Source organism: Heteronotia binoei, unplaced genomic scaffold, assembly GCF_032191835.1.
Source record: "Heteronotia binoei isolate CCM8104 ecotype False Entrance Well unplaced genomic scaffold, APGP_CSIRO_Hbin_v1 ptg001370l, whole genome shotgun sequence".
Taxonomy (NCBI): domain Eukaryota; kingdom Metazoa; phylum Chordata; class Lepidosauria; order Squamata; family Gekkonidae; genus Heteronotia; species Heteronotia binoei.
Window position 1 is genome coordinate 1 of NW_026800251.1, and position 26,788 is coordinate 26,788.

The window sequence follows — 26,788 nt, forward strand, 5'->3', positions numbered from 1 at the left end:
GAAGAAGAAGAAGATGATGATGATGATGATGATGATGATATTGGATTTATATCCCGTCCTCCACTCTGAAGAGTCTCAGAGCGGCTCACAATCTCCTTTACCTTCCTCCCCCACAACAAACAACCTGTGAGGTGGGTGGGGCTGGAGAGGGCTCTCACAGCAGCTGCCTTTTCAAGGACAACCTCTGTGATAACTATGGCTGACCCAAGGCCATTCCAGCAGGTGCAAGTGGAGGAGTGGGGAATCAAAACCCGGTTCTCCCAAATAAGAGTCCGCACACTTAACCACTACACCAAACTGGCTCTCCATTTGGACCAGTTTGCAAGACTGGTCCAAATGAAGCAATTCTATGAAAGCTCCCCATCGATGTGTGAACAGTTGGTAGTAATCAGTATGATCCAGGATAGGAGATAGATCCCTGGTAGGGATTGCACTGAATGAAGGTAGAGGGGACTGACAAACTCACCCTGACAAAGGAGGATTTTGCTTGTCTTAGTAAATGTGCCTGATTTACTGAGAAAACCAAAAAATTCAAGGGCTGCACAACTCTACCTATTTGTCCACAGTGCTCATAAGGAATCTGCCTAGCTGACCAAAGCTGAACACGATCCAAGTGTGTGTGAGGGTTCAAAATTACAACTGCTTCTCTAGACGCGGCTAGTTGATGTGCTGAGAAAAGCAACTCACATCCTTAACATACATAAAAAATAATATATCTGTCTAAATCTGATGAACTTGTTATATTAGACATATTACAAAGTTTATACTGACTGTGGCATGATGCTTTGGTGAGGAAGGAGAGGATGACTCACTGTCAGGAAAAGTGGCCTTTGAAGCAACTGGAGATGAAGAATCCTAGAAAGGGAAAGTACATTGAAATACTGACACCACAAATATCAAATGTAAGCGCAAGATTTATAGAATTTGGACAGAATTACTGAAAAGGCATCCGATACTAAGACATGAGAGTGACAAATACACTCAAGATTAAATTAACTCTCATTCCATTAATTATTATAGGCACTCTTTCTCTCTTGTACAAAAGCACTCTATCTACTAATATTGTCTATACATAAATCATGTTTCAAATACTAACTTGGTCCTGATGTGTTGGAAACAAATATGCAGGATTAGGCAAGAGCTGTTCAGAAGAATTAGTAGGCAACTGTAAAAATACAAGAACTATTTTAATATAACATTACTTTCTTATAGATTCTATTGTCAGGATTGGTTTAAAGTAATTTATACTTCAATAATGTGTGATCAAAACTTATTTGTATGTTTTAGAGAAAATAGCCAAGCTTTCTTAAATAAGCACAAATTATGCATCCAGTAATGCTCCCACACCAGCCTACCAAAATACTCTGCTCTTCAATGATTAGGGAGGTTGAAAAGAAATTAGAGGCATTTTTCCTGAAGGCACTGGATGGTTATTTTCCATTAAAAAGCAAAAATGCAATCCCAGCAGAGATGGCTAACAAAAATGCCCTGTAGCGGTTATTTTTCCCTACATAAGGCATTGTATTGTTGGCAACTATTTCATCAGATAATTTTAATGTTGATGCCAGATTAAGAAACTGTAAAATTGCTACCTTACCTTTACACGGTATCCTGTTTTACTCAAAGCATTTCATATATCTGCCTCCCTAAACCTGAGCATTTTTTAAAAAAACTATACACACATTGCAGGCTAATTCCTTTGTTCCTTTTTTCTAGATTCATATGATTAACCTCACTCGTTAAAAAAATAAGGTCTAAAGAAGAGTCAGCTGCATAGTTTCCAAGTGGTTCATAAAAGCAACATCGTGATTTTACAAATGAGCAGGGCAATACATACAATCTCTTGAAGAGCTGCTTTTTACTTATTGACAATAATTGCAATTCAGTAAGAGACTCATATGCATACCTTCTTGATTTCTGCCTCCTAACAATTCTCAATGAAAGAGAATTTATAAAGTAATCAAAGAGATGTCGCAGCCATTAAGACTATTTTGGCATAACTTACTCCCTCTCTCTCAACTTGGTGCTGAGACCAGCTCTTCTTTGCCAGTCCCCTGAGACCCAGAAAACAAGTCTCAGGCCCTCTACAATACCAAAGGCTGATGGCTAACAGAGAAGGCGGGAATCAGTTCACATTATTGCATCATGCTCACCAGCGGGGAATGCAGCCTTAACAAAAAAAACAAGCCTTTCCTTTGCCTAACCCCAGACAATTAATTACACTTTCTTAGTGATTAATCAAGGTACATTTAGACAACAAGGAATCCTCTGTGTTAACTTTCCTTTGACAAAATCTAGAATCAGATTAGCATTTTCAACTAAAGGTTCTGACTAGTTGGAACTTCTCCTCAAAACCCCAACTTGGTGGAGGCAGAAGTCCATAGAACTATCCTAAGAAATCTTCCTCCCAACCTGAACTCTCCCTTTCCTGAAAATATTCCCAGAATTTGGGGGACTCTTTCCTTTTCAGCCTCAGTCAATCAGAGCATATCTAGAACCTATTCCCCTTTCTCCAAGCCCAAGGAAAAACAGTCTTCATTCAAACATTAAGCCCTATAAATAAAGCCAAAATCTGACCCCAAATTGTACTTGTGCTACACTCTGGGTACTCTGTGTGCAATACTTCTCTGTGTTCAACTGCTCCCTAGAAGTGCCTACATGCATTTATTTTGCTATCATCATTTCCCCATTATAAAAATATATACTTCTCTGCTCAGTGGTTTCTCTTTTGGCTTACCCCTGAGAGTTACTGGCTGCTCATGCAGATGACCCTTGTTTCAGATTCCACCCCCACTGCACCCCCAGAACCTTCACAGATAGATAGCTTGTGCTTCACACTCTTGCTCTATCTCTTGATTTTTTTGCCTTCTCTTAAGATATGGTCATTGCATAGTGTGCGCTAACATCTGGAATTTACTGCACCTTAATGTGGGCATTCCAGTATGTGAAACTGTTGCCATTTCTTATGACTATCTTGTGTGCTCATGATTTCCTTCAATAAACCTCTCTTGGATTTCACTACACTCAGCAGTTCAATACTTCTTCCAAAGCTTCATCAGTTTTGGCAAATATCTCAAGATTGCAACCTATATTGCCCTTTGCCAAGATGTGGCTAATATCCTTAAATCAGCTGTAAGACCTAAACTAGTAGCTCTTAAGAATCAGAAGACTGAAGAAAGGTTTTCTTCCTGACATTCAAGCTACCCTACTGAAATGCCTGGACCAAATTGAAAAGGGGGTGCAAAATGACTCTGCAATAACACATGGTAACAACAACGCCATAAGTGTGTACTAATCTGCAAAACTAGAGTGATATCAAGATTGGGAGTTCAGCTGTTCTCTGATATCTATATATATGAAATTAGTCATTCAAAAGATGTAATAAAATAAAGCCATATGAGAAAGCACCTGAGTTCGTTCAACTGGGAAAGTCACCAGTGAACAAAATAACAGAATATCATGTTCAGTATCTGCCAGAACTTAGTATGAATAACTGGACTACCTGCAACTGTTGTCTCAAGATTTTTTGTATTCCCATATTCCTAAGAAGAAACTGGGTTTTAACTTTTGACTTTAGTCTAAGGCTAATTGTCCTGCTAATAACTGAAAAAAACAGTGGACAATCTGTATCTTTTTGGCATAGCATAGGTAGGCACCTTCCCCCCAACTCTCCCAGAATGTTTAGTAATTTCATGTCCACAAGCGATATATACATGCTATTCATTCTGTGGGAGAAAGTGAAATAGCTGCCACCAAGGAAATCATTGCTGTACAACCCTCATCCCATATCCTGAAAATTACCAGTGTCTGCCCCAGTTGTGTTCCCAGCTGCAGCTACTTAATTTTCTTCCATAAGAATGAATAGCTCATGGTGACTGAATGAAAGCAAACACAGCTTGTCATGTTGAAGTGCATTCTTATAATTCTGTAGTAAATACATTAGTATATCTAACAAACAAACTAATATTCATCAAGGAAGCAAATGTAGAATGGGACAATGATTCTGTGGAAAATATAATTCAGATTAAATAGCCTTTTGGGATCAGCAAATAACAATTAGGCAACAGTGACCTTATTATATGTTAACAGTCAAATAATATTATGTTAAGACACTCCTACCTTGTCATTGGTATCTAACACAATTGTGCTGTGCCTCCACTTGGTTAAGACAATTGGTTCCTGTAGCCGTCGGTCCAGGCTCCTGCTTTTAATGATCTCTCTCTGCTGTTGTGGTGATGCACTATACTAAAAAAAGAGGGGAAACCACACACTGTAAATAAAACCAAACTAGTCATACAAATGAAAACCCCATGACACAATGCAATCCATTAACGGCTACTTTCACGTCATATATGAAAATGCAAGCAGAAAACCTGCATCTCCCTCCTTAATAGTTTCTCCAAGTAAGTTGGCACAATTTTGCCTAAGGTCCTGGAGTTTAGTTTACAGGCTCCATAGCGGATGCCTCTTTCACAGCAAATGCTATGGCTCCACTGACATCAGAGTTTCCCAAATGACAAACTAGCATGAGAATGTATCATGGTGACATCTGTAATGAGGGCCATAGGCAACCATGATCCACAACAGCAAGTTCTGTTGTGTAGGAGGGACAAGCATATAGAAGAAATAGGGACAGGCCTCAAGGCACGATTTTTCACCCCTCCCAACATCCCTAATTCAAATCTTTGTGTCCCCAAGCTTGGCTTCAAAAACAGAACGATTTAATGATTTCAGTGTTAAGCGTGAAAATGTGATGTCAAAAAGAACAAGCAACAAGAAGAAAGGTTATGATGTAAACCCACAGATAATCTGATGACTGCTAAATAACACAGAAATATAATATGTCCTGTCTGCCACTTGCATATAGAAATTATGATGATTTCATGCAGGTTAGTATGCAAAGTGCAACCTTCCAGCACAATGTTTTTTGGATATATTAAACTGCTCACCCTAGAGACATACACATCTATGTCAGTGAAATTTATAACTTCACAATCAATTTAGATGGGGAGAAAGGGGGGGATGAAATGAGATGAAACCACACTTCATAATCTTACAAAGGATATAATGTGGCAGCTTTAACAAGCAGGTAGCAACAAGAAGTGACTTGTTAATTAAGTTAGTTGCAAGACAACATCACAAGTAACTGGAGTGTTGTATCAAACAATACCACCCACCCAAACTAGTCATGGAGGTGAACCAAAGCCCCACACTTTGTTCTTACAATACACATTCCATGTAATGTCTACCAATTAGGAACATTGTGGCACACCACCGCTGAAGTTTCTCAACATTAGAAATTAAATGTTAAAGTATAATATCTTAAATAAACTTGTCATTAATTTGCACCGAGCTATACCCAGCTTGCTGGGGGGAAAGTGTAGATGACTGGGGATTGCAATGGCAAACCACCCCATAAAAAGTCTGCTAAGAAAATGTTGTGATGTGACATCACCCCATGGGTCAGTCCTTTACCTTTTTTTACATGGTACAAAGACATGCCATAGTCCTGCACAAACACGAGCCTTTTACATGGAATACCTGTTGAGGGCAATATCATACCTGCTGCCCTTTCCTGTGCAGCTTATGTGCATGCAAACTATACTGGCAATAGGTCCCACAGCTAGGAACACGGCCAGTGGCAGGCAATGATCCATCCATATAGATTCTGTGCTGATGTTATGGCAGATGTGTTTCAGTGGTGGGTAGCAGAAAGGTATGTCCCTGTCCCCACCCCCATCATTTCAGTTTTATACATATGCTCATGAGATATTTTACAGGGCTTGTCAGATTTCAAACTTCACATCACAACAAACAGTAGAATTCATGCTTCATCTATTACCAGACCTTAACCATATAAACAGAATTTGGAATTGTGAGGGTTTTAATATTTATTTCATATTAATTCAGTCCACAGAAATGCAAGACAGGCAGGAAATCTTAGTTAATGGAACGTAACATTAAAGGATCTTAAATATTTTCTGCTGAAACAATTTCCTTATTTAAATGAGAGAAGAATCATTATCCATTTCTTTTGCATTTATAGCAGTCTCTCAAATAAAAACAGTCAACTAATGTTTTTAACATTAGCTTATGTATTACCAAAAACAGTATTAATTAAATGTAACTCTGTTGTTTTTAATTCTTTAATTCTCTTCAGGCAAAATCTATTCTTGATATCCAGCAGTACTGCTACCATCAAAATCAATTTTCCAGATATCTAAACACAAAGTGAGGTTCATTCCATCCAGAAAGACATTTATCATTCTGTGCAAAGCTACATATCCTTTTAATAATGGCGTATCCTTATTGATTACATGGGAGAAACACAGACTTTTTTCTTGTACAATAAAGCTGATCTGTGTGAGAGTCGAATATTGTGATACAGAAAGCAGCACAAGAAAAACAGTCATGCTGCCCTCCAACCCCACATATAATACAGGACTGAAAAGTTTTCAAAATCAAGCACCTACGTGTAGACCATATCTCAGCAGCTATCACATAAAATGTTTTACTCACAAACCAGAGGGAACCCCAGAAATCTACTTGAGGGAAGGGACGGTGGCTCAGTGGTAGAGCATCTGCCTGGGAAGCAGAAGGTCCCAGGTTCAATCCCTGGCATCTCCAAAAAAGGGTCCAGGCAAATAGGTGTGAAAAGCCTCAGCTTGAGACCCTGGAGAGCTGCTGCCAGTCTGAGAAGACAATACTGACTTTGATGGACCAAAGGTCTGATTCAGTATAAGGCAGCTTCATATGTTCATATAAGATCTGGGAAAACCATCAGCATATGGGTCAACTACCATTAAAAGGTCTGTTTTGATCTATGTGCATTATTTTAAGACTCCTCCACCAATTTAAAGGCTATGCTGTACAGCTCTGTGGCTAACTTCTGACATAGTGTTGACACAGAGGAACGGCTACACATTTATGCTACAAGTTTCATCCTCATCTATAATAAGACGCTGAAGTGATAAACATCTGAAGAAGCAAACTCTGATGTGCAAAAGTTGGAATAAATGTTGTTAGTCTTTAAAGTGCCAGTAGACTTCTGTTTTAATTTGAAGTGATACCAGCCTGTAGCTGAAAATGTCTTTTCAGGGTCATCACTGGACAAGCCTGTCCTTTGTGGGGTTTCTACAACACAGAAATTGTATAAACTGGATATTAACCTTAGAACAGAAATAAAATTGAGCAGCTAGATAATTTTGTTTAAAAAGCTATGCTGTCTTAATAGCAAAAAGATTGGGGAAAAACATGAGTATGAACACTAAATATGCAGAACAAAAAAGCTCATAAAAAGACTAAAATATTTGGCCAGGATATGCAGTCTTGGACTTGAATAGGTACACTGTTAGAAGAAAAAGAATGGTATAACAGCACTATTCTCCTAAACGCACACACACACGCTGACAACACAGGCCCAGATTAGAATTGTGTTTTTTAAACTTTTTTTTTAACAACTGAAGAAAATATTTAGGGTAATGAAATTCCAGTGATGTATCACCACCGAATCTATCTACGACATGTGAGCACAGCACAGCCAGGAATTCACTAAGTAGTGAACAAGCCACTCAGTCTCAGCATCCAGCCTGTAATAAGAGAATAATGCTAGTTTATTTTACAGGCCTATATAATGTAAAGCACTGCAACTACATTTTCTTTCATACAAATTCATGAAACCTTCAGATCAAGTGCAATGCTATACCCAACTCTTATGGTACTCAGTTTCTTTGGTACTCTGCTAGCTAGTAATAAACAAGCCTCTGGAACAGAACATACCATGCCATTCGTGTGGTATTCCAAATCATGCAGAGTCAGGCAGTGACATTCTGTGAATCAACTCAACCCATGCAGCTCTAGTTGCATCATTATTCATGCCCAAAAAGGTTGGATTAAGCATAGTTTGGGAGAGAACCAGCAACACACGGGAAATATATGCACAGACAGAGTGGCTATTCCCCAGAAGATACTTGTAATCAAAATCAACAATAGTAATTTCTGCGAGGAAGTGGTGGGCTATTGTGGGGCTTGCAAGAAGGCAAATGAGAATGCAGGGGATCCTCTTCTCGTTCTCTAATTTTGTGGCATTAACAGGGGGAAACAGATACTCCAAAGCGGTGGTCGGCATGGGTAGAAAAATGTGTATTTTATGGGTCTCTTTGGTCTGGCATTTCACAGATATAGGGGTAAGCACCCTTGACTCACCTGTCTGCAGTATGTGGAATGTGAATTTCCCTCCGTTTTTTCCCCAGTGGCAATTAGATCCACAGTTAATCCTCTCCCTCTGCTGTGAAAAGCTGCAGAAGGTAGACCGAACATGAGCCTACAGTACACAGAGAAACCTGCCTCCTTGCCCATGCAGTGCTCACACAAGTGATTCACCAAATCTGCAGTGAGTGCCTCCGAAAAGGAAGAGGCAGTAATGTCTCAGATACATTTAGACCGATTTCGCTGCTGCTCCGCCCCCAGGGTTCTGCTTTTGTCAGATCAAGCAATGGATTCCTCACCAGTTGCTGCATGGGTGCATTTTGACCCATGGCTCCCTCCAGTTCTTCCCGTGCTTCCTTTTTAAGAGATCGGGAAGGCACGAGGAGAATTGGAGGCAGCCGTGGGTCAGAATGAGCTTGCACAGCAACTGGTGGGGAATCCATCGCTTGACCTGGCGAAAGCAGAAACCAGGGGGTGGAGCAACAGCGACTGCGGAATTGGTATTAGTTTCAGCAATTTACATGCATAGAGGCATGAAGCAACTAAGACCACAATGAAAACTTAACCATTCAGAAGTCTTGGATTATGATTTTGCAGAAGGATGATAGCTCCTTCTAGATCAGCCCTCCTGATGCTACAAAAGATAAGATGACAACTGCAGCTGTGAAGTAGGAAAAACAGCTGTTGTCTACTATTTCCCATTCAATGCTGAGGTACCTGATCCCAGATGCGGCAGGCTGCTATCTGACAAAATAACTCATCGCCACCATCCCAGGGTGGTTGTGCAACCAACCATAATTCTCTAAACCTCGTTTTTTTTTCCAGACAGCTGTCCCTGAACTGTCCTTTCTCTACTTTAAAGAAGAATTACTATGTTTGAAAAGGTACAGCTGCAGTTGCACTCAAAATACAGATGCAACTTCAATTGTTTCATTTAAAGCTGTTCTAGCACTGCTACAAAACTGCACATTGACATGTCTATTTCTCGGTTTCAGTTCATGCCATTGTGAAGCTACTTCCAAATCCAAAATCAATACAATGCTAAAGTTAATTGTAAATACTGGCACAGATGTGCAAGCCCTGAAATTTTCCCCTCCTCAAACCCTGCTACTGAAAATGATGGCATTAGATTGTCTGAGGTCAGCATAAAGGGGAAGAGATGATACACATAATAATCTATAAACCTATACATCTCCTATCGCTTGAGACTATATTTATTCCCTGGTCCACACTCCCCAATCAAATTAATGCATTTTTTCTGGCACTAATATTCAAATACATGTGACTGAAGGCTGTAACCAGCAACTTGGATTCTTTGCTAAATGATGCCTCTGCAGTTTGCCTAAGGCAACAGATATAGCGGATTGTTCTTTCTTTATTCCTTTTCAAAAAAAAATAAGGGAAGGGATGGAGAAAGCTAGAGTTGTTGGCTAATATTTATCATACCTTGGAGTCAATCACTGCAAAGTCTCAAAACCCATTACCGAATCCCAGGAATTAGGAAGAGTATTTCTTTGCTTTGAAAGAGGTTACACTGTCCACTAGAACTTTTCAGTGGTACTCTAGGAGCTCATGGAAACAAAACACATGTGTACCACTTTGGCTTTGCTTCTTTTTTAAATGATGTTTCAGAAAAAGAAATTCCTTGTTCTACATCTTGATCTTTGTTACTAATATAGATTTTGTGAAGCGCTGTTTCATGCAAGAGAACAGAGGATTCCTGTGCTCATCACTGTTGTCCATCATCTTTGATTTTCTTTGGCAACTTTGGGGAAATAACTTGATCAAGTAAAAGCCAACCCGGCTCAATCACTCCTCTCCCACCCACCACCACCACCACAGCTCATAATCAGTATCCTGGACAGGGTGAAAACTCAAGACGCTTCTGAAGTCTGCACCTCTTGACTTTCAGAAGCTCTGAAAGATCACAAAGTGATCTCTGGCTCAGATGTCAAAATTCTTGTTACTCTTCCTCCTCTTCCTCTCTCCAAGTAAACTGGTTGTACAACATCCACTGGATCCCCAGAATTTACTGGATGCCATACATCAGTCATTGGGATGAGGTGGTGGGGAGAGAAGGAAGGAAATATGGATTCAAGAAACAACAAGAGTTTCTCCTTCTCTGAGCTGTTTCTAGGGTGAGGTGGAAGAACCTATGTAGCTTCTTGATGATGTTGGAAGTGTCATGGTGCACCAAGCACGCTGGATCAAATTCTTAATAACATTAACTTATTGATTCATTTATAAATAAGCTTGATTCATCCAAGACCAGTTCTGAGAAAAGCTTGAGGAAGCCTATCACTAATCTGATAAACGTCTCTCTTCGAAGCTACATAATTCTAAATTAGCACGGATGGGAAATCACATGCAAACTCCATGTATGTATCTTTTGGCTCCATGAAAGGCCATATAAAAAATGGAACAAAGCATTCAGTCATTTTGCAAAAGCAGTAGTTTTACCTCTTTCTGATAAACAGTAACAGATATTTAGCAAAAGAATCTGGCTTATGACCAAACACTTACTGACATTCCTGCAACTTCACTGTTTTCATGCTAAAGCTCTCTTGAAAACTATGCTGTCATTCATACTGGATCATACGGATTACACAAGAAGCATACCAGAAGTTCAAGTTCAAATTGTGTTTTGTTTTAGTGAAAGGGCTGAAGAGCATCAGGCTGCCTAAAAATTTATTTTCAGTTTAAAAGTCTGGCCCTGCAAGCCACTGTGCATACTGAATTCAAAGATTTTACTGTCATTTATAACTGTTTTAAAAACTTGGAAATTAATTCTGATTGCAGATGCTTAAATTGTCTTCAGGGATTTTGATCTATATGCTGAAAACAGTTAAGACCTAATTCTCCACTCATTTCCTACATTCCTTCTTTCTCTCAGACACCTGTCTCACAAGTATTTCTAAATAATGAAGACCTTTGCCAGTCAATATTCTGAAATCAACTCCTCAGCTCTTAAATTTCTTCCCACAAGCATTTCTATTCTTTAGTTATGGGTGCCTTAATTTGCTGGGAGAGGGTGAGAAGAGGGAATACAGATGCTGAGGTTGGCCTCTGGTCTGTTACCAGCTAAATCACTTCTCGGTGCACAGAGGAATAGGGAACAAAGCAAAAGAATTCTTCTATATTTCCAAATTCCTGAACACAGTTCTGATTGCTATTCTTTAAGTGAAACTCTGTTTATAGTCTGCCTTCTTTTGCTGCCTTAGATGATAGATGATTGTTGTTAATTAACTTAGTATTTAATTTGGTGGGAAAGTAGCCTGAAATAGGTAATATACTCAGCTTCTTTAATACACAGAGTAACCGCAGTTTTACAAAGGAATCCATAGCTACTTTAAAAATAATTTTACTACCTATTTTACCCAGTTGTAATGAAGTGAACAGTTCAAGTCTATTTATCTCCTATCAGTGAAATACTGCCAGAACTGCAATTGCCACAAGATTAACAGGGCTGGAAACTGAAGAAATGTTTTAGGTACATACCAAAGGCTTGGCATGGCAAGCAGTGTTTTGGTTATTTTTCTTTGAACAGAAGACCCACATGCTATAAACCACTTCTGAAAGTTCCACCGATTTCAAAAATACCGGTATTTGCTATGCAGCACAGTGCAAAGCTAAAGCTACCTCACATGTGAGGAACTTGGATTCCATGTTTTAAAGTTAAGAACATGCAGAATTATATAAAGATTATACCACTTGGTGGCTGACCTCAAGATGTTAAGACCTAATTCTCCATTTGTTTCCTGCATTCCTTCTTTGTCTAAGTCACCTGTCTCATGACAGGTGAACATTTTTATTTATTTATAATTTAGATTTATATATATATCACCCTTCTCTTGAGTTCACAGAGCACAGGGCAGTTAACAATGGAAGCCTATACAAATTAAAACCCCAAAAAAGTTAAAATACCTAGAACAACATCACATGGCACCAAAGCAAGTTTACAGTTTGCATTACTGTCTCACAATAAGCAGGAGAGAGCAGGGTGGGGGAGGGGAAGTGACCTCCCAGTAAGGCGGTACCCATTGCTGTCCTCAACCAAAAGCCTGGCAGAACATCTCTGCCTTGCACACTCTGCGGAACTGCACAAGGTCCTGCAGGGTGTAGATGTTATTTGGCAGAAAGTTCCACCAGGGCCTGGCTCTGGTCGAGGACAGCTGAACATCTTTAGGGCTACATTCTCAGCAGAGTGTAAAGCTCTTCAGGGGACATACTACAGAGGAGGCAGTCCTGAAGACATGTGGGTCCTAGGCTGCTCAAGGTCTTAAAGGTCAGTACCAAGACCTTAAACCTGACACAGTACTCCCCCAGGGGCCAGTGCAACTGCTGCAGCACAGACTGAATGTGTGCTGTCCATGGCGTTCCTGTCAGGAACTGCACCACCACATTCTTGATCAGTTGAAGTTTCTGGATCAGTCTCAAGGGCAGGCCAGCATACAGAGAGTTACAGTAATCCAATCTGGACGTGACTGTTGCATGGATTACTGTGGCCAGGTCAGGGCGAGATAGGAAAGAGGCCAGTTGCCTTGTCTGGTGCAGCTGGTAAAATGCCAACTTGGCAATGTTCTACCACACCTATTTCTTAGAACAGTCTAGGATCTGCATTGTCATGATCATATTGCAAACATCAGAATCGACTCACAGGAAGCCTCAACTCTTGAAAGCCTTATACCCCCAAAACCTTGTTGGTCTCTAAGATGCTACCGGATAGCTGTTCTACTGTAGACCAGCATGGCTATCCTCTGAAACATAAACTACATATTAACTTTCACAGAATCATGTCTCTTTTTAAAGATTTATATTGGTTTTAGCATTGCAGCTCCCCAAGGAAATAAAGAACAATGATGGACAATTTTGACTTATGATTGAGGCTGAACAGGTAACACAGAGATCTTCCTGGAATCTTTTAAAGCTAATTACAATCATCTGAGACCCCAATCAAGATGGACTTCTATGATATCTGTTTATTTAATATGACTTTAACTGCATTCAGGATTTTTTAAGTTATTCAGGGGACAAATAAGCTGACAGGTGCTTTCAAAGACTGATGAAATAAGGGATATGACCAATTCCTCCTAGGGCATGGTAAACGACAACCTGCTTTAAAATCTGTCAAATCAAACAGAAATGTCTACTAGCTTCTTACTGAGTTCTGTGAACAATCTATACCGCTCAATAGAGCAAACTACAAAACTACAGGTTATGCTCACATGAGAAACATGTTGCTTTCTTAAATTTCAAATCCATCTGCAGTCTTAAATGAACTAAAAATGTGACACCCCAATGCCCTCTTCAATGGACTTATGTCCCAGATGAATACACACAGTAGGTGCTGTAATAGTTCACAATCTAAGAAATCATTCTTTGGAAAAAACATAAAATATTGTTACAGTTGTTTTAAAACAAGTGCCACATGAATGGCTGTACATCTTACTTTTAATTTATTCAAGGTTCTGTAGGTCTTCGGGAAGAACTGGACTACATATTGAGAGAAAAAGAAACAGCTTTCTTCAAGATTTTAGAATTGCTGTACAATAAAAATAAATAAATCATGTATTCCAGATGTCGTGCATCTTTTGTATAAATTACAGCAATGCCTGCTTCTTCATCATGCGCCACAAACACTTTTGTTTTTACTACTTACTTTTGGCAGTGCCCATTCCGATCGTGATCCATCTGCATTATAATAATATGGTCGACCCTGTTCATCTACATGTTTTATCCACTGCAGAAACAAAATTTAGTAAAATATTTATTAGTAAACTAAATTTCTCACTCCACCAAAGATGAACATAGCCAGAATCTCCATCTTGGTTCTACTCAAAATCTGGCTAAAGCAGCAAAAACTATAATAATCTGAAGCACAAAGTACATCTGTCACATATGCATATGCAATGAATCACAGTGAATTAAAAACATAAAATATATCTGATCAATTTTAAGGTTTGTGATTGTTTCCAATTGAGAACACTAATAATATTTTGCACAAATATAAATAATTACGAAAATATGTACTACTGCCTAATTTCATCGTTGTAGCTGTTGAATGGGGGGGGGGACACTGTCTTTCCAATACAAGCCCTGTTCCTTACTAATGATGTCACAACAAAAATATTAGGCCTCATATCTTTGGAACTACAGGGATGGACTGTGCTCTACTTTCTCTTTACTAGAATCCTTGTGGTTCACCACTGTGCTTTAAATATGCAAGGCAAGATAATATTCAAAACTCATTAAGGGCTAGGAGTATCTGATCTGCACTTCTCAGCATATTCTCTTACTCAAGAGTAAAACACTGCCTTGTACCAGACAAGGTCCATCTAGTTCAGCATCCTTCACAAGCCCCTCAAAGGCCTACAGGCATTAGGTGATCACAGAATTTGGTCACTTGTTCACCAGTGGATCACAACCTACTGTTCATTCAACCCACTGCTATAATAAAGTATCTTCAAGGGGATAGTCTGTCTAAAAGTAAAGGGGCTTTAAAGGTAAAGTTTATCCTTTAAATGTGGATATCTTTAGCATGGACTCTGGAAGATCAAGTTCTTCACTGAAGCTCATTTGGAGGGGGGGAAAGTAACGTGCTAACTTCAGGACACCTATTTGATACCACATTGAGCAGAATGTCATTGAACTGAAAGGCAGCTATCTGAACACTGTGATGCTCAACGATCTCTTTAGATATCTCACTGTATGCAGCTGAACAGCTACATTTTGAATCCAGCAGCTATAATTTAGTTTTTATTTTATTCAATTTTTAGCCCGTCCTTCCCATAGAACAGGCTCAAGGCGGGTTACATCATAAAAGACAATCAACAGTAAAAACCAATTAAAATATCTTAGGTGCATCTGGCAAAGCCAGTCATTACTTGCTGAATTTTAAAGCTTGGTCCATCCACCTGAACACACAGCATCCTCTCTACAGCCCAAGACTACATCCCACATCTCACATCCCAGCTGCAGCAACTTCTCTGCTGAAGGATGTGTGCACACTGTCTTCCACATGCCAAAGGAGAGAAAGCCTATGTCTACCAAGGTCATACATTTACATCAAGTTAAAAGACCTACCTGAATCCTTTGTGCCATGCTAACATTTAAATTCTTTGTAACAGTGGCTAAAAAGCACACTCTGGTTTGTTCTATTGTCTCTAGTTTTTCAGTTTCAAGCAAAGCATTTTTTTACCGTCCCATTTATCTTGACATCTTTGTGTTGAGCCAGCCCATGTACATGACTGCATTCTGAATATGGACTGCATCTTAAATTTCCTACCTTTTTGATTCAAGGCCTGGCACCAGTCAGCACTGAAAGCCTATATTTGACTTCTATTGATGCCTTTAGTCAAAGGTTCTTTTCCCCCTTTTTATCATTTAATGCCATGATATACACACTGTTCTTTATAGTAAATCACTTCACTTAAAAATTCAACACAATGCCTTCAGGATCTCACATACTCAGTCCATCCTGTCATGTGATGTGATGTTCACTGAATTAAACTGAGATAATATTGGGGACCAATGAATTCATAAGATATCCATGGAAACACATTCATCAGGGTGACAACAATTCTGTCAAAAGTTTTTACAGGCTTTGGACCTTTGCTTAGGTCAGAGAAGCAGATGGTGGGGGGTTGGGCCAGAAGTGCAGCCCAAAAGCCTCTTCATATCCTTCAACATCTCCACATGTGTTACTGGAGAAATTTATTAGCACATTATTCACAGTTTATTAAAAGCAGGAAGTATTGTGAAATTTAATTACTGCTGCTTCTTGGAGAGCCATTTTGTTAGGGTATAAAAATCTTCCTATGGCTGGGGGCAGAATTCCACCTCACCGCCCCCCCCCCAAGCAGAAATAGGGAGTGCAGTGTCCCTCCTTCCGAGAACAGAGCTAAAATATGGAACAATTAGCAAAAACAGGCTTAACAACCTTGCATATCAGTACAATTAATGCCTCATCACAGTAGCAATATTAGAGGAGAAAAAAAACCTAACTTGGAGGATACCAATTACAGATCCCACATTCAAGATCCTTCCAATGATCACTCAAATGAAAATTCATTCTGAATTCAATTTTCTTTTCAAGTTCAGTTTTCTTCTCTCAGCAGGCAGAGGAAAACCATTTGCAGTATTATCTGTGGGCATATTCCTGTCAACTACTGTACTAACAAGGCTTTTCCCTCTGAGGACTCTAACCCTCCTAAGAATGTTCTGGATCTGAGAGCTCAAAATGTTTCACCAGAAAGTAAGCGGCATGTGTTAAAAGCAGGATTCTGGTGTTAGAGAAATAATTTAACTTATTCCATTTTTATAACAAGAGCACAAGGCAGAAGTAGCTCATCCTTAAAGACTCTGAGACAGCAGTTGTGAGAAAGTTGGAAAAGCTGTCTTTTCATCTGGCTAGGGAATAACTGAAGGCTATGAACTGAGCTGAAGAAAAAGCTGGTTTTTCAAGTTAACTTAGGAACTGGTACCAAAGGATGGAACCTGAAATCTAGCCATCTTAACTTTATTCTGTCTCTCTCACAATTTGTCATAGAGAAATAAAGCTCAGTTTCACTCATTTTTATTTGCCCTTTGGTGCTGCAGACAGATGCTTTGCTCAGGGTGCTTTTTCCCCTTTCTGAAGATAAATTTCTTTAATTACAAGCAAAGTTAATTTCTCCTTTTTATGAAATTGGTGTTTTATTATGAGCCTCACACGTCTAAGCTAGACACACATTTACCAAGGTACAAAGAGAAAGAGGAGGAACTCCTACCTGAAACTGAACTGCTAAAACGGAAATTTTTGATTGACAGGAAGACTAAAAGCTATACCTGCTTCTGCTGGTGGAAAGCAGTGAAAAGTATCTTATTTCAGGTGGGGATAATAAAGTGACCTATTGTGGCCTAGTAACTTGGGAATCTGTGCTAGTTGCATAAATTCCACATCTCCTTGGTAGAAAACAGTGCTGCCTTAGAGACCCATTCTGCTACCTGCCACCCTCTGAATATGCCCTGGGGAGGGCAGTAAAGCTCAGGATACTGATCTCCCATCTCCTGTATCTCCCTAACAACAACAAAAAGAGAACAGAAAGAACAAGAACTAGCTCTATTCTGCTTGCTTCTTCCCTTCCCCCTCTTGTTTACTGGTGGAACTCTTTCCAAATCTCACTTTCTGTCCCTCTCTTTTTTGCTGGGGACACTGGAGTACAAAAGAAAAGTAGGAACAAGCTCTGCTGCATTTCATCAGTGCAGCAAGCGCAGACAAGCTAGAACCTACTTTTCTTTCTGCCATGCCCCTCCATGGAGGAAGGGAGAGAGGGTCAAACCCAGCCAGCCAGTGAGCATAATACAGAGCTCCATTTAAAAGACAAAAATATCTCCCTCTTCCTGAGAGAGACCACCCACCCAGCAAGCAGACTTCAGTTCTGTTCCCAGAATCCCAGGACAACTGAACTATCAAGTCTTTTCCTGGTTGCCTGGAGGCAACCCTTAATGAGGCAATGCAACTATTTATGTTCCAGGCAACTCAAATGCTGTTCCACAGAAGTCTCTAGTTTTAAGTAAGACTTCTCCAGTTCAAATACTGAATTTGAAAGAAGTAAACTACATCCCTCACTCCAGCAGGAAGAAGTGGCAGTAGTGCAGGAACACCATTTTTAAAACTGTTAAATGAGCAGTGCTGTTTTAACACAACAGGATGAAAAACCACTGTTGATAAAATGACATGTTAGGCAGTCATTAGATGAAAAAGCCTGTGGGATTTAGAAACCTGCTAAACATGCCAATGCTGATACATATTCGTTTGAAATTCAGTTACATGGGAGTACACAACTTCTCATATCACATTAGGAAATCAGAAATGATCTCTATAATCAAATAAGCAACAAGTAACATACACAGCGTGCTACATTTCTATATGAAACATCTAGAAGGACAGTTCCTTAAAGAAAGAAAAGCAGCTAGAAGCAAGTATAACTGTGAAAAACAGAAGAAGAAGCTGGCACTAAGCAACACTTTTCTGCCACAACTGAAATAAAATCACACCTATTTGAATTCTTAACCACTAAGTTTCTATCGACTTAGGAAATGAGATGAAGAAAAGCATGTACCTTTTCCTTAGTATAGTCACTGGTATATAGCGTTTGGCCATGTTCATCCAACTCTTCTGACCACCCTTTGGGAGGAGAACCATACTGACTATCTGACTGGCTGTTACAAGAACTGTGGTAGTTTTCTTGTGATGACAGAGTCTACAAATGGTCAAACACACACACAGAAGTACTGAGAATTGATATTAGTTCAAATTCTGAAAGATTCAGCCTAGGAAATAATACTTTAAATGAAAAATGAATCCAGAGTTTTACAGGTAAGAACTGGAGATAGCAGATCCCTTTACATGGTTTCCCCCCAATTTCTGCTGATTAATGGACTGAATGAGATTCCTACACCCTCCGTGCATGCTGAAGTTTAAATGGAATTTTCTGTTGAAATCAATGGAAAAACTAAATGGACTTCTCTTGGCTGAACTGTATCTTAATTAACTATGAAAGTAAATGCAGCATGTGCGAAAGAAACATTTGTGGGATGAACACATGCAACTAGCATTGTTTCAAAATGTCAAGAACTGCACATGTAGCGCATGACTTAAGTTGTTTATGTTCCCCCCTGTTCTGTCTTGGCCTTTTTAAAAAAGTCTTTTCTCCTCTCCAAAATTAGGAGTCAGTGTAGCAGAAGTAGAACTGGCCAGAGGGGGCATTTGTAGTTAAGAACAAATAAGTGTGTAAGAAGCTAAGTCTAGCTTGTCCCCATCTGTTCCTTTACTAGAGATGATCATTCCAACATCTCCTTTCTTCAGACAATGTCATGTGGGGCATCTATTTGCATTACAGGCAACTCCACCCAAATAACGAATGATTGCCACTGGGCTAGACCTATATACACACATGCCTTTGAATTCCAGGAAACCCAACATTCTCATTTTTAACATCAAACTTCAAACTAATGTTTGCATGCGCACAACACTATTAAAAATAAATTTTCACCCTTTTCACACTTCCACTCAAACTAGGAAGACACTATGTCCCCAAAACATCTGAGATGCTACTGAACATATGAAATATCAAATGAGGTGATAGTCTTATTATATTGCTTACTGGATATTTCATGCTATTAAATTGCATTGTTTTGCAATCTATCTTGAACCTCAGTGAGAAAGGCAGGTTATCAATAAATTATCTTTTCTCATTTTTCACCATGGCAAAAATGGATGAGTACTTCAAGTTTCATATAGCTATCAAGCAGTAGTCCTTCATTTGCCCAAGTCTTGATCTGGAATGTAACAAATCAATTCTAATGCTTTAATTAGAAAGTTCAAAGAGTGTGCATCCAGCTTTATGAACTATATTAGGAAACTGGGCTAGGTACAGTGTGAACGACACTGCTGCCACTGCTTTATGCTACTTAATTTGACTCAGCACATTTTCTTTCCTTGTAGATTCTATCTGCCACGATTTCTAATTTGAACAGAGAATGTATATAACTAGCATCCTTTACAAATGTTTAAAAACATGCCATTTGTAAGTGATGCTTTTACTTATTATTTCCAGTGTAACCTAGAAGAAAAGGAATACCAAGGTTTCTAGAAATTTTGCTTCTGAGTATTTATTCTCATTTACACACAGAATTAATACACAGAGTTTAGTTATTTCATAATATCAGACATGTTCAAATACAAGTTTATGGCAGAGACAAAGGTTGGCAAAATACTCATTCCGAAACTGAGCTACCAGTTCTATTTTAATTGTTTTTCTGCTTTTCCTAGTAAAATGGGAGGAAGCTAAGCTCATCTGTAAAACCTACACGTTAACCTATCAGTAGCACTTTATTCAATAGCGGTCCCAGTGATATTTTGAGACACTTTTATGAATGGGAAGAAATTAAAATTACCCAACGAACACACCCTCAATAAAATAGCAGCTATCAAAAAAAGGAGGTTATCAATTGAAGGCAACAGAGAAGGTTAATGAAAAAACAAAAAACCAGATTACTCCTGGAACCTAAAGAAACTACATGACACATTGATAGTTTTTTCCTCATACATTCAAGCTAACGGAGCAGGAAAAGCAACTAAAACTTTTGATAAAAGAACAAGGTACTAAAACCATTAAGACACAGTGTTTCACATACATTATTCAATAATTCTGGGGATTATTACTGATCTATTGTGATATTCACTCAGTGGCTTCAGTGTCACTTGTGGCTCTTTGACATACTGCCTGTGGCTGTTCCCCAATATGGCACCCTTACCAGAAAAGTGGACAAGGTCATTGTTTGGTAGCATTTGTGGTTGGTAGTTTCTTCTCTAAAGTCACCCCTGCTGGAAGGGCTGGAGGATGTGTAAACTGTGAGCCTTCCTGAACTGCAGGTCTTTTATCAGGTATGGAAGTAAAGGGTCTGTGCTCTCCAACCACCATCTTCACCTTTCTCTGCTGCCATCATGTTCTCATCCCAGTACTAGAGCAGTTTGGGGGAGGGAACAAACTTACTGAACATGAGTAAAACCACCACCACCACAGCAGCCACCCAAGAAAGAAGAAGCTTGCTGTAGTTGGGGGCAGTGTTCCCTCTAAACTGAGTTAGTGTGAGCTAGCTCACATATTTTTAACCTCCAGCTCACACATTTTTGTCTTAGCTCAGGAAGGATGACTCAGAGCACAATAATTTATGCAGCAGCTCACAGCTTTAATGCCAGTAGCTCACAGCTTTAACCCCAGTAGCTCACAAAGTAGAATTTTTGATCACAAAACTCTGCAGCTTAGAGGGAACACTGTTGTTGTTGTTGTTTTTTGGGGGGTACTCTCCTTTCTCCACAGCTAACTAGTTCTTCTCCAGGCACATTAGCAATCTCACTGTCTTGCCTGACCTGATGAACCTCATGCTGAAAACAGAGTTAGAAGGCAAAGCAGGAAGCTCTTCCCCTCACTCAAGATACAAAAAGACTGACTAAGGTTCAGAAGCGGTGGAGAAAAACAACCCTATAAGCTTAGATGTACCCTAGTAATTTAAGAGGTTATATACTATATTTAATATTATAGATATAATATCATACCAAACCTTTAATGGCATAACAGTTGCAAATAAAAATACACAAATATAAAAATTTAAACATTGGAGATAAAATCTAAATGAAACCGAGTTTACAGATGCATTCATACATGGTCAGATTTAAATTTAAGGATGTCAGCCAAAATTTCTGCCACAGCCTCATTAACCTCCCCCTCAGAATCGTTCAATAAATAATAACAGGGTGGCAGAATAGACAAATCTGGGGAGAAGAAAGCTTGCAAAATAAATTTTTACGGAGATTATGATAAAAGGAACAATCAAGCAATACATGCTGAATTGGGAATATTCGCTCCATGGGAACAGAGTCTGTCGCCTAAAGGGACTCGATGATATCTCCCTTGTAAAACTTTGGAGGGAAACACATTTAGTCTAGCAAACATAAATGCCCTGCGATGACTTGGAATGGTTAAGTCTGATAGATAATGGGGCATTTTGCTGCAGAAAGCATAAAGACCTAAGGAAGCTGGGGCGCAAATATAAGGGTCTGTTGGATGTAGTTTCATTTCCTCCAACTCCAACAGTCTCAATTTAATACATCTGAAGATATATGACTCATCAGAAGTAAAAAAATCATCAACCTCTAACCCCAACTGGTTAAATTTGGACATAAGAACTGCTGACCAGGATAAGATATACGAGTCTTTTTCATACAATCAAGAAGGCTGTTCCAAAGTGAATTTTGAGCCAGAATTTAAACACTGCAATCCAGGCTTTTGTCTCCACCAAAGACTGACCCACTTCAGAGCAGAGAGCAAAGTAGGACACACATTTTGGCATACCAAGAATTTGTCTAAAGAATGAGGCTTGAATGCCCTCCACTTTCCTGGTAAATGCTGAGATCCATATATGGATACCATAGAGAATTTGGGCTAGCGTTTTAGCTTTGAACACCTTAATTGCTGCCAGAACTAATTGGTTGCCCCTTGCAAAAAAACCCTGTTTAATTTGAGCAACTGAACATTTAGCCAAATTGACGGTGTTGTTACGATGTGAAACCCAGCTTAACTTGTGATTAAAAGTGATCCCCAAATATTTAAAAAAATTTGTTTGCTCAATTGTTGAGTTGCCAATAAACCACCTCTGTGGGCGCCAGCAATTTGAAAAGACAACTACTTTAGATTTGGCATAATTGATAGAGAGTGAACTACAATTACTGTAGTCATAGAAGGTATTCAAATACCTTTGCAGGCCCACACTTGTATAGATATAATATGTTATTGTTTGGTGGGGTGGTTATCTGACTGTTTTGGTTGCTGATAACTGTGAATGTGGTTCTCCATGAGTTGCAAAGTGAGTACCAGTGTGTTAGTATTTGGAATAATGCAGGCAAAACAGATATCTTAATTCAAAACAGAGCTAAATTCAACCAATGTTCCAATCCTAAACATTTCTGAAACCATGTTCCACTACAACCACACAGTAGTGTCTACAAGAACACACACAACTCACCCTGTCCACAGAGTAAACAAACTGATCACCTAGACTGATCACCCACAATCAGCTCATCTGCCACTTCAATTACCAGCTGCAGCAGATCCTTTTTTTCAAGAACAATCCCACATGATACTTCAGTTCCAGAGCACAGCTAGGATTCTTAAGGGAGCTACACTGAAAATGGCACTAAGCTCAAGCACACATGGAACAGTCACCAAAGCACAGCTCAAGCTGTTTCACTGGAGTCCTCTCTATCATGGATGCCATAGTTTTCCAAGAATCACATAAACAATAACACCTAATCCACATACAACAGCAGACAGATTATGCGTCTCAAGGTTTCAAAGTCATGGCCAATCTGAGCTATCACTGAAGATATAATGTAAATAGCATCACAAGCTAGCAACACCAGTCCAGCTAAAATTACAAGAATTTCATAGCTGCTTCCTCAAGGCTGAAATTCTTATCATAAACTATTTTAGGAATAAAGAAACATAGCTATCATTAATCAGAGATGCTGTATTCTACTGCAAGTTTTGGGGAGTTGGAAAATGAACACAAAGTCTCTAACATCCCATACCATCATATTTAATAAAACTACTCTCTTAGTTCTGAGATCAATCCTGCAGAAGTTTATCAAAATAGTGAAACCCATTTTAACCTTACCAAATATGGATTGCCAGTAAACCAAAGCAAAAAACAACAACAAAGTCAACAGGCAAAGAAAAGAGAAAGGTGAATCCTGTTGAATGTAACAAAGTAAAAGCCTCTGGCAGCAAATGACCCTATAACATTTTTTTCCTCCTTCCTCAAACACTCCTTTCTTAAACCTTATGTCTCACTAACTTATCTTCTACGCTGCACTCCATATAGTTGCTAATATCACCCCTGATAACAACACACATACTAGGCACTGGACCTAGACAGACCAGTTGCGTTAGCACAGAGACCATCTGTTCTTTCTCCTCCAAACTAAGATGCGCCATTCATAGATGCGTCAACTTTGTGTTTTTCTGGTTCTAGGGGCTAGAGGGATTGGGTTGGGCTCTACAAGACCTTTCCACTCTCAGTGGCATATTTTTTTGTTTACACAGTTTATATTCCCTCCTTGCACCAGTGGGAAAACCTCTTATGCCAGCACAAGGGTCTTCGTTTCAGAGGAAAACACCAGTGTAAGGAGAACCATTTCACGGGATCCAACCCAATGCTTTTGGAATACCTGGCAGAGATCAAAATGGTACACATTTATCATGAATCTAAAGTTAATTCAAAATTATCCCAGTTTCAATGTAGATCTGATAAGCAAGCACTAATTATGTAGTAACTTTAGACTGAAGCTGTCTTGCCTTAACCTTATTATTTATAATGAAGTCATGTAACTATTACAAGCTAAGGTGGGATCTGTCCATCTATTAGGTAAAAGAATCTCTTAGGGTTTTTTGGTTTGGATCCAATTATCCCCTTCTGCCAAAAAAAAACACCCCTTAGAATAAAGAAGCCCTTAGATCAAATCCTGGGTTGTTTAAAGCAGAGACCTTTATTCTGGGAGAGATGCAATAAAAAGCTGGAGGTTCCCCAATGAGGGGACATTAAGGCCATATCAAGAGCCGCACATTCTAATCCAACTGAATTTTTTTCCACAATTCACACTTAACAGTAAGCTTACCTCTTGATCAATCTGGTTCAGAGAGTCTCCTCGACTTATGCTTGGATCCCGAGTCCAGCGTGGTGGTTTCCAGGTTCTTTCTTGTGTTCCTTTGTTGTAATAGTAACAGCGTCCTGTATTATCCTTGTGGGTTTCCCACTCTCCATTAATTTGAATTGGAGGGGTTGTAGGTAAAGGAGGGAGTGCAGACTGAGATATTTTTAGTTCTTGCAAGTTAGCATAAACTGGTGAATCTGGCCTTCCTTGGCTTGGCGGAGTTGTTGGCTGTTTTAAGAAAAGAAGTTCTGCATTACTTAAAAGTGCATGTTATGACTGTACAACAACAGACACTGAACTGATATGATGCAGGGAATATTCAGGGCTTTAAGCAAGCAAATCTAATACTTATTACTCATTTAATTTTCACTCCATTTTCCACCAATGGAGACCCAAGGCAGCTTACATCATTCTTCTCTCCTCTATTTTATCCTCATAACAACCTTGTAAGGTAGGTTAGGCTGAGAGAGCAACTGGCCCATGGTCACCCAAGCAAGCTTCTTTGGCATGAGTGGCAATTAAAATTCTGGCCTTTCGGATGCTATTCTGACACTCTTTTTTTCCCATTTTTTTTAATTATGTTTCCAATTTTATAATTAATACATACAAAAAAATAGCAACTTAAATACAAAAAGAAAGAAAAACAAAGGATTAACATCATCCTATACCACACAATTACTTACAAGAAGAGATGAATTGTGGTTTAAAACTCGCCACCCAAATTTAATATCCATCATTATCTACATAAATGTAACAAAGAAACTATTAATCATAATAAATAACATTCAGTTTTTATCCAACCACTTATATACTTTCTCCCATTTCTCTTTCGCTTCGCAACGTGGCATCCCTTTAACCAAACTGGCTAAAATGTCCATTTCAGCAACTTGAAGAATTTTCTGAACTACATCTTCCTTTTGTGGGACTACCTTTAACCTCCAAAATTTAGCAAATAAAATTCTTGCCGCAGTCAAAATATATAGTGGCAATTAAAATTCTGGCCTTTCATATGCTATTCTGACACTCTTAACCATTACACCAATCTGGCTCTCTGTGTAGTAAACTGCCTGGCCACTGTGCGAATGATGAAAGACACAAACCCACACTACCCACAGACCAGGTATCTACTACCTCATGGTAATCCCCAGGTATGCAGAAAAATATGAATCTGTAAATCAACTGAGGATGGGTGGGGAAGAACCCTTCAAATGATCTGAAAATGACTAAATAAGCTCCAGAAAGGACGATAGTTGAGAACAGCTTGGTGCCAGTTAAAGGAGAAAAGGAAGGGAATGAGAAATCTGCTTGCTCAAGCCCATGACACCTTACAGAATCCTAGATTTTGAGGGATGGAATTTTCCAAGTTATTCTTCTTTTTCACATTGTTTTCCCCAAGTTATTATTCCACAATCTCTCCACACACACCTTGTAATAAAATGCTTTTTAAAAATCAGCTATATAGAAGTTAATTTTTAAAAGTCATCTCAAAATAATTTTATAAAGGAACCTAACCTAGCAGATAAAGATTTAAGCTGCCCAGACTCACTCAGTCCTACAACACAACTGTAGTGAGCCTATTATAAAAAACTAATTCCAGGTGGGAATACACCTCTCCTGATACAGAGCATGAAGGAGGGAGATCACATGTGTAGGGTTACTTTTCCCAAACATCTGTGCTACATGAAAAAGATGTTTTAAACTCACAGCTGAGCCTTTTAGAACACATGATTTTTTTTTGTCCCTCTTAAGCAAAAAAGCAGAAAGCTTAGTAACTAAACAGCTAATTTGCAGTCTGCTTATTCATTAGCTCCAACAAGTATTGCTCAAATAGGACTGCTGTAGGTTGAAATTATAGATAAGTGAGTGAAATACAGAGAAAGAGCTACTTAGCCTTGAACAAAGCTAGCCTCCCTGTCTTACTGCAGAATAAATTATTTTTGCTGTGCCACTTGAATAATGCAAATTTTGCTGTAAGATTTATTGTGGAAGAGACTATTGACCCAGAAAAACTGCTAGAAGTTAAACACAGAGATAGACTGAATACTAAGCTATGAGATTCAAGGAACCATCTATCATTCCTTGTCTCAAGGCTGCAAATTCAAAGGGTTAAGAGCTTTAAAAAGGACAAGTATCCTAAATCTGAGAGAATTTAATAGTCCTCAAAGGCTCAGAGAAACCAGCTGCATTGTCTTTCACGTTTATTTATTATGCAACCCTAAACACAGTACACCATTTGAAGCCACTAAATTCTTTATTAGACGCAGGAAGAACATACCAACCAACACACCTGAGCACTGGATTAACTAGGAATAATTTATCCATAAC

At 39.0% G+C, this 26,788-nt stretch overlaps 1 protein-coding gene across 4 annotated transcripts in view; it reads right to left on the reverse strand.

Annotated features, from left to right (window-relative positions):
* Positions 1-680: 680 nt before the first annotated feature.
* Positions 681-26,788, reverse strand: part of LOC132591044 (rho GTPase-activating protein 12-like) — a 67,745-nt gene continuing 41,637 nt past the window's right edge. The window contains exons 2-7 of one of the 4 annotated variants that reach the window (XM_060263919.1): positions 24,428-24,691; positions 18,312-18,452; positions 13,868-13,948; positions 4,120-4,245; positions 1,097-1,165; positions 684-855 (exon numbers count right to left, since the gene is read on the reverse strand). In XM_060263919.1, the coding sequence (XP_060119902.1) occupies positions 739-855; positions 1,097-1,165; positions 4,120-4,245; positions 13,868-13,948; positions 18,312-18,452; positions 24,428-24,691 (798 nt within the window). In that variant the 3' untranslated portion in view covers positions 684-738. Of the gene's footprint in view, positions 856-1,096; positions 1,166-4,119; positions 4,246-13,867; positions 13,949-18,311; positions 18,453-24,427; positions 24,692-26,788 lie in introns of all 4 variants that reach the window. The other 3 variants (XM_060263920.1, XM_060263922.1, XM_060263923.1) reach the window with 3 other exon arrangements.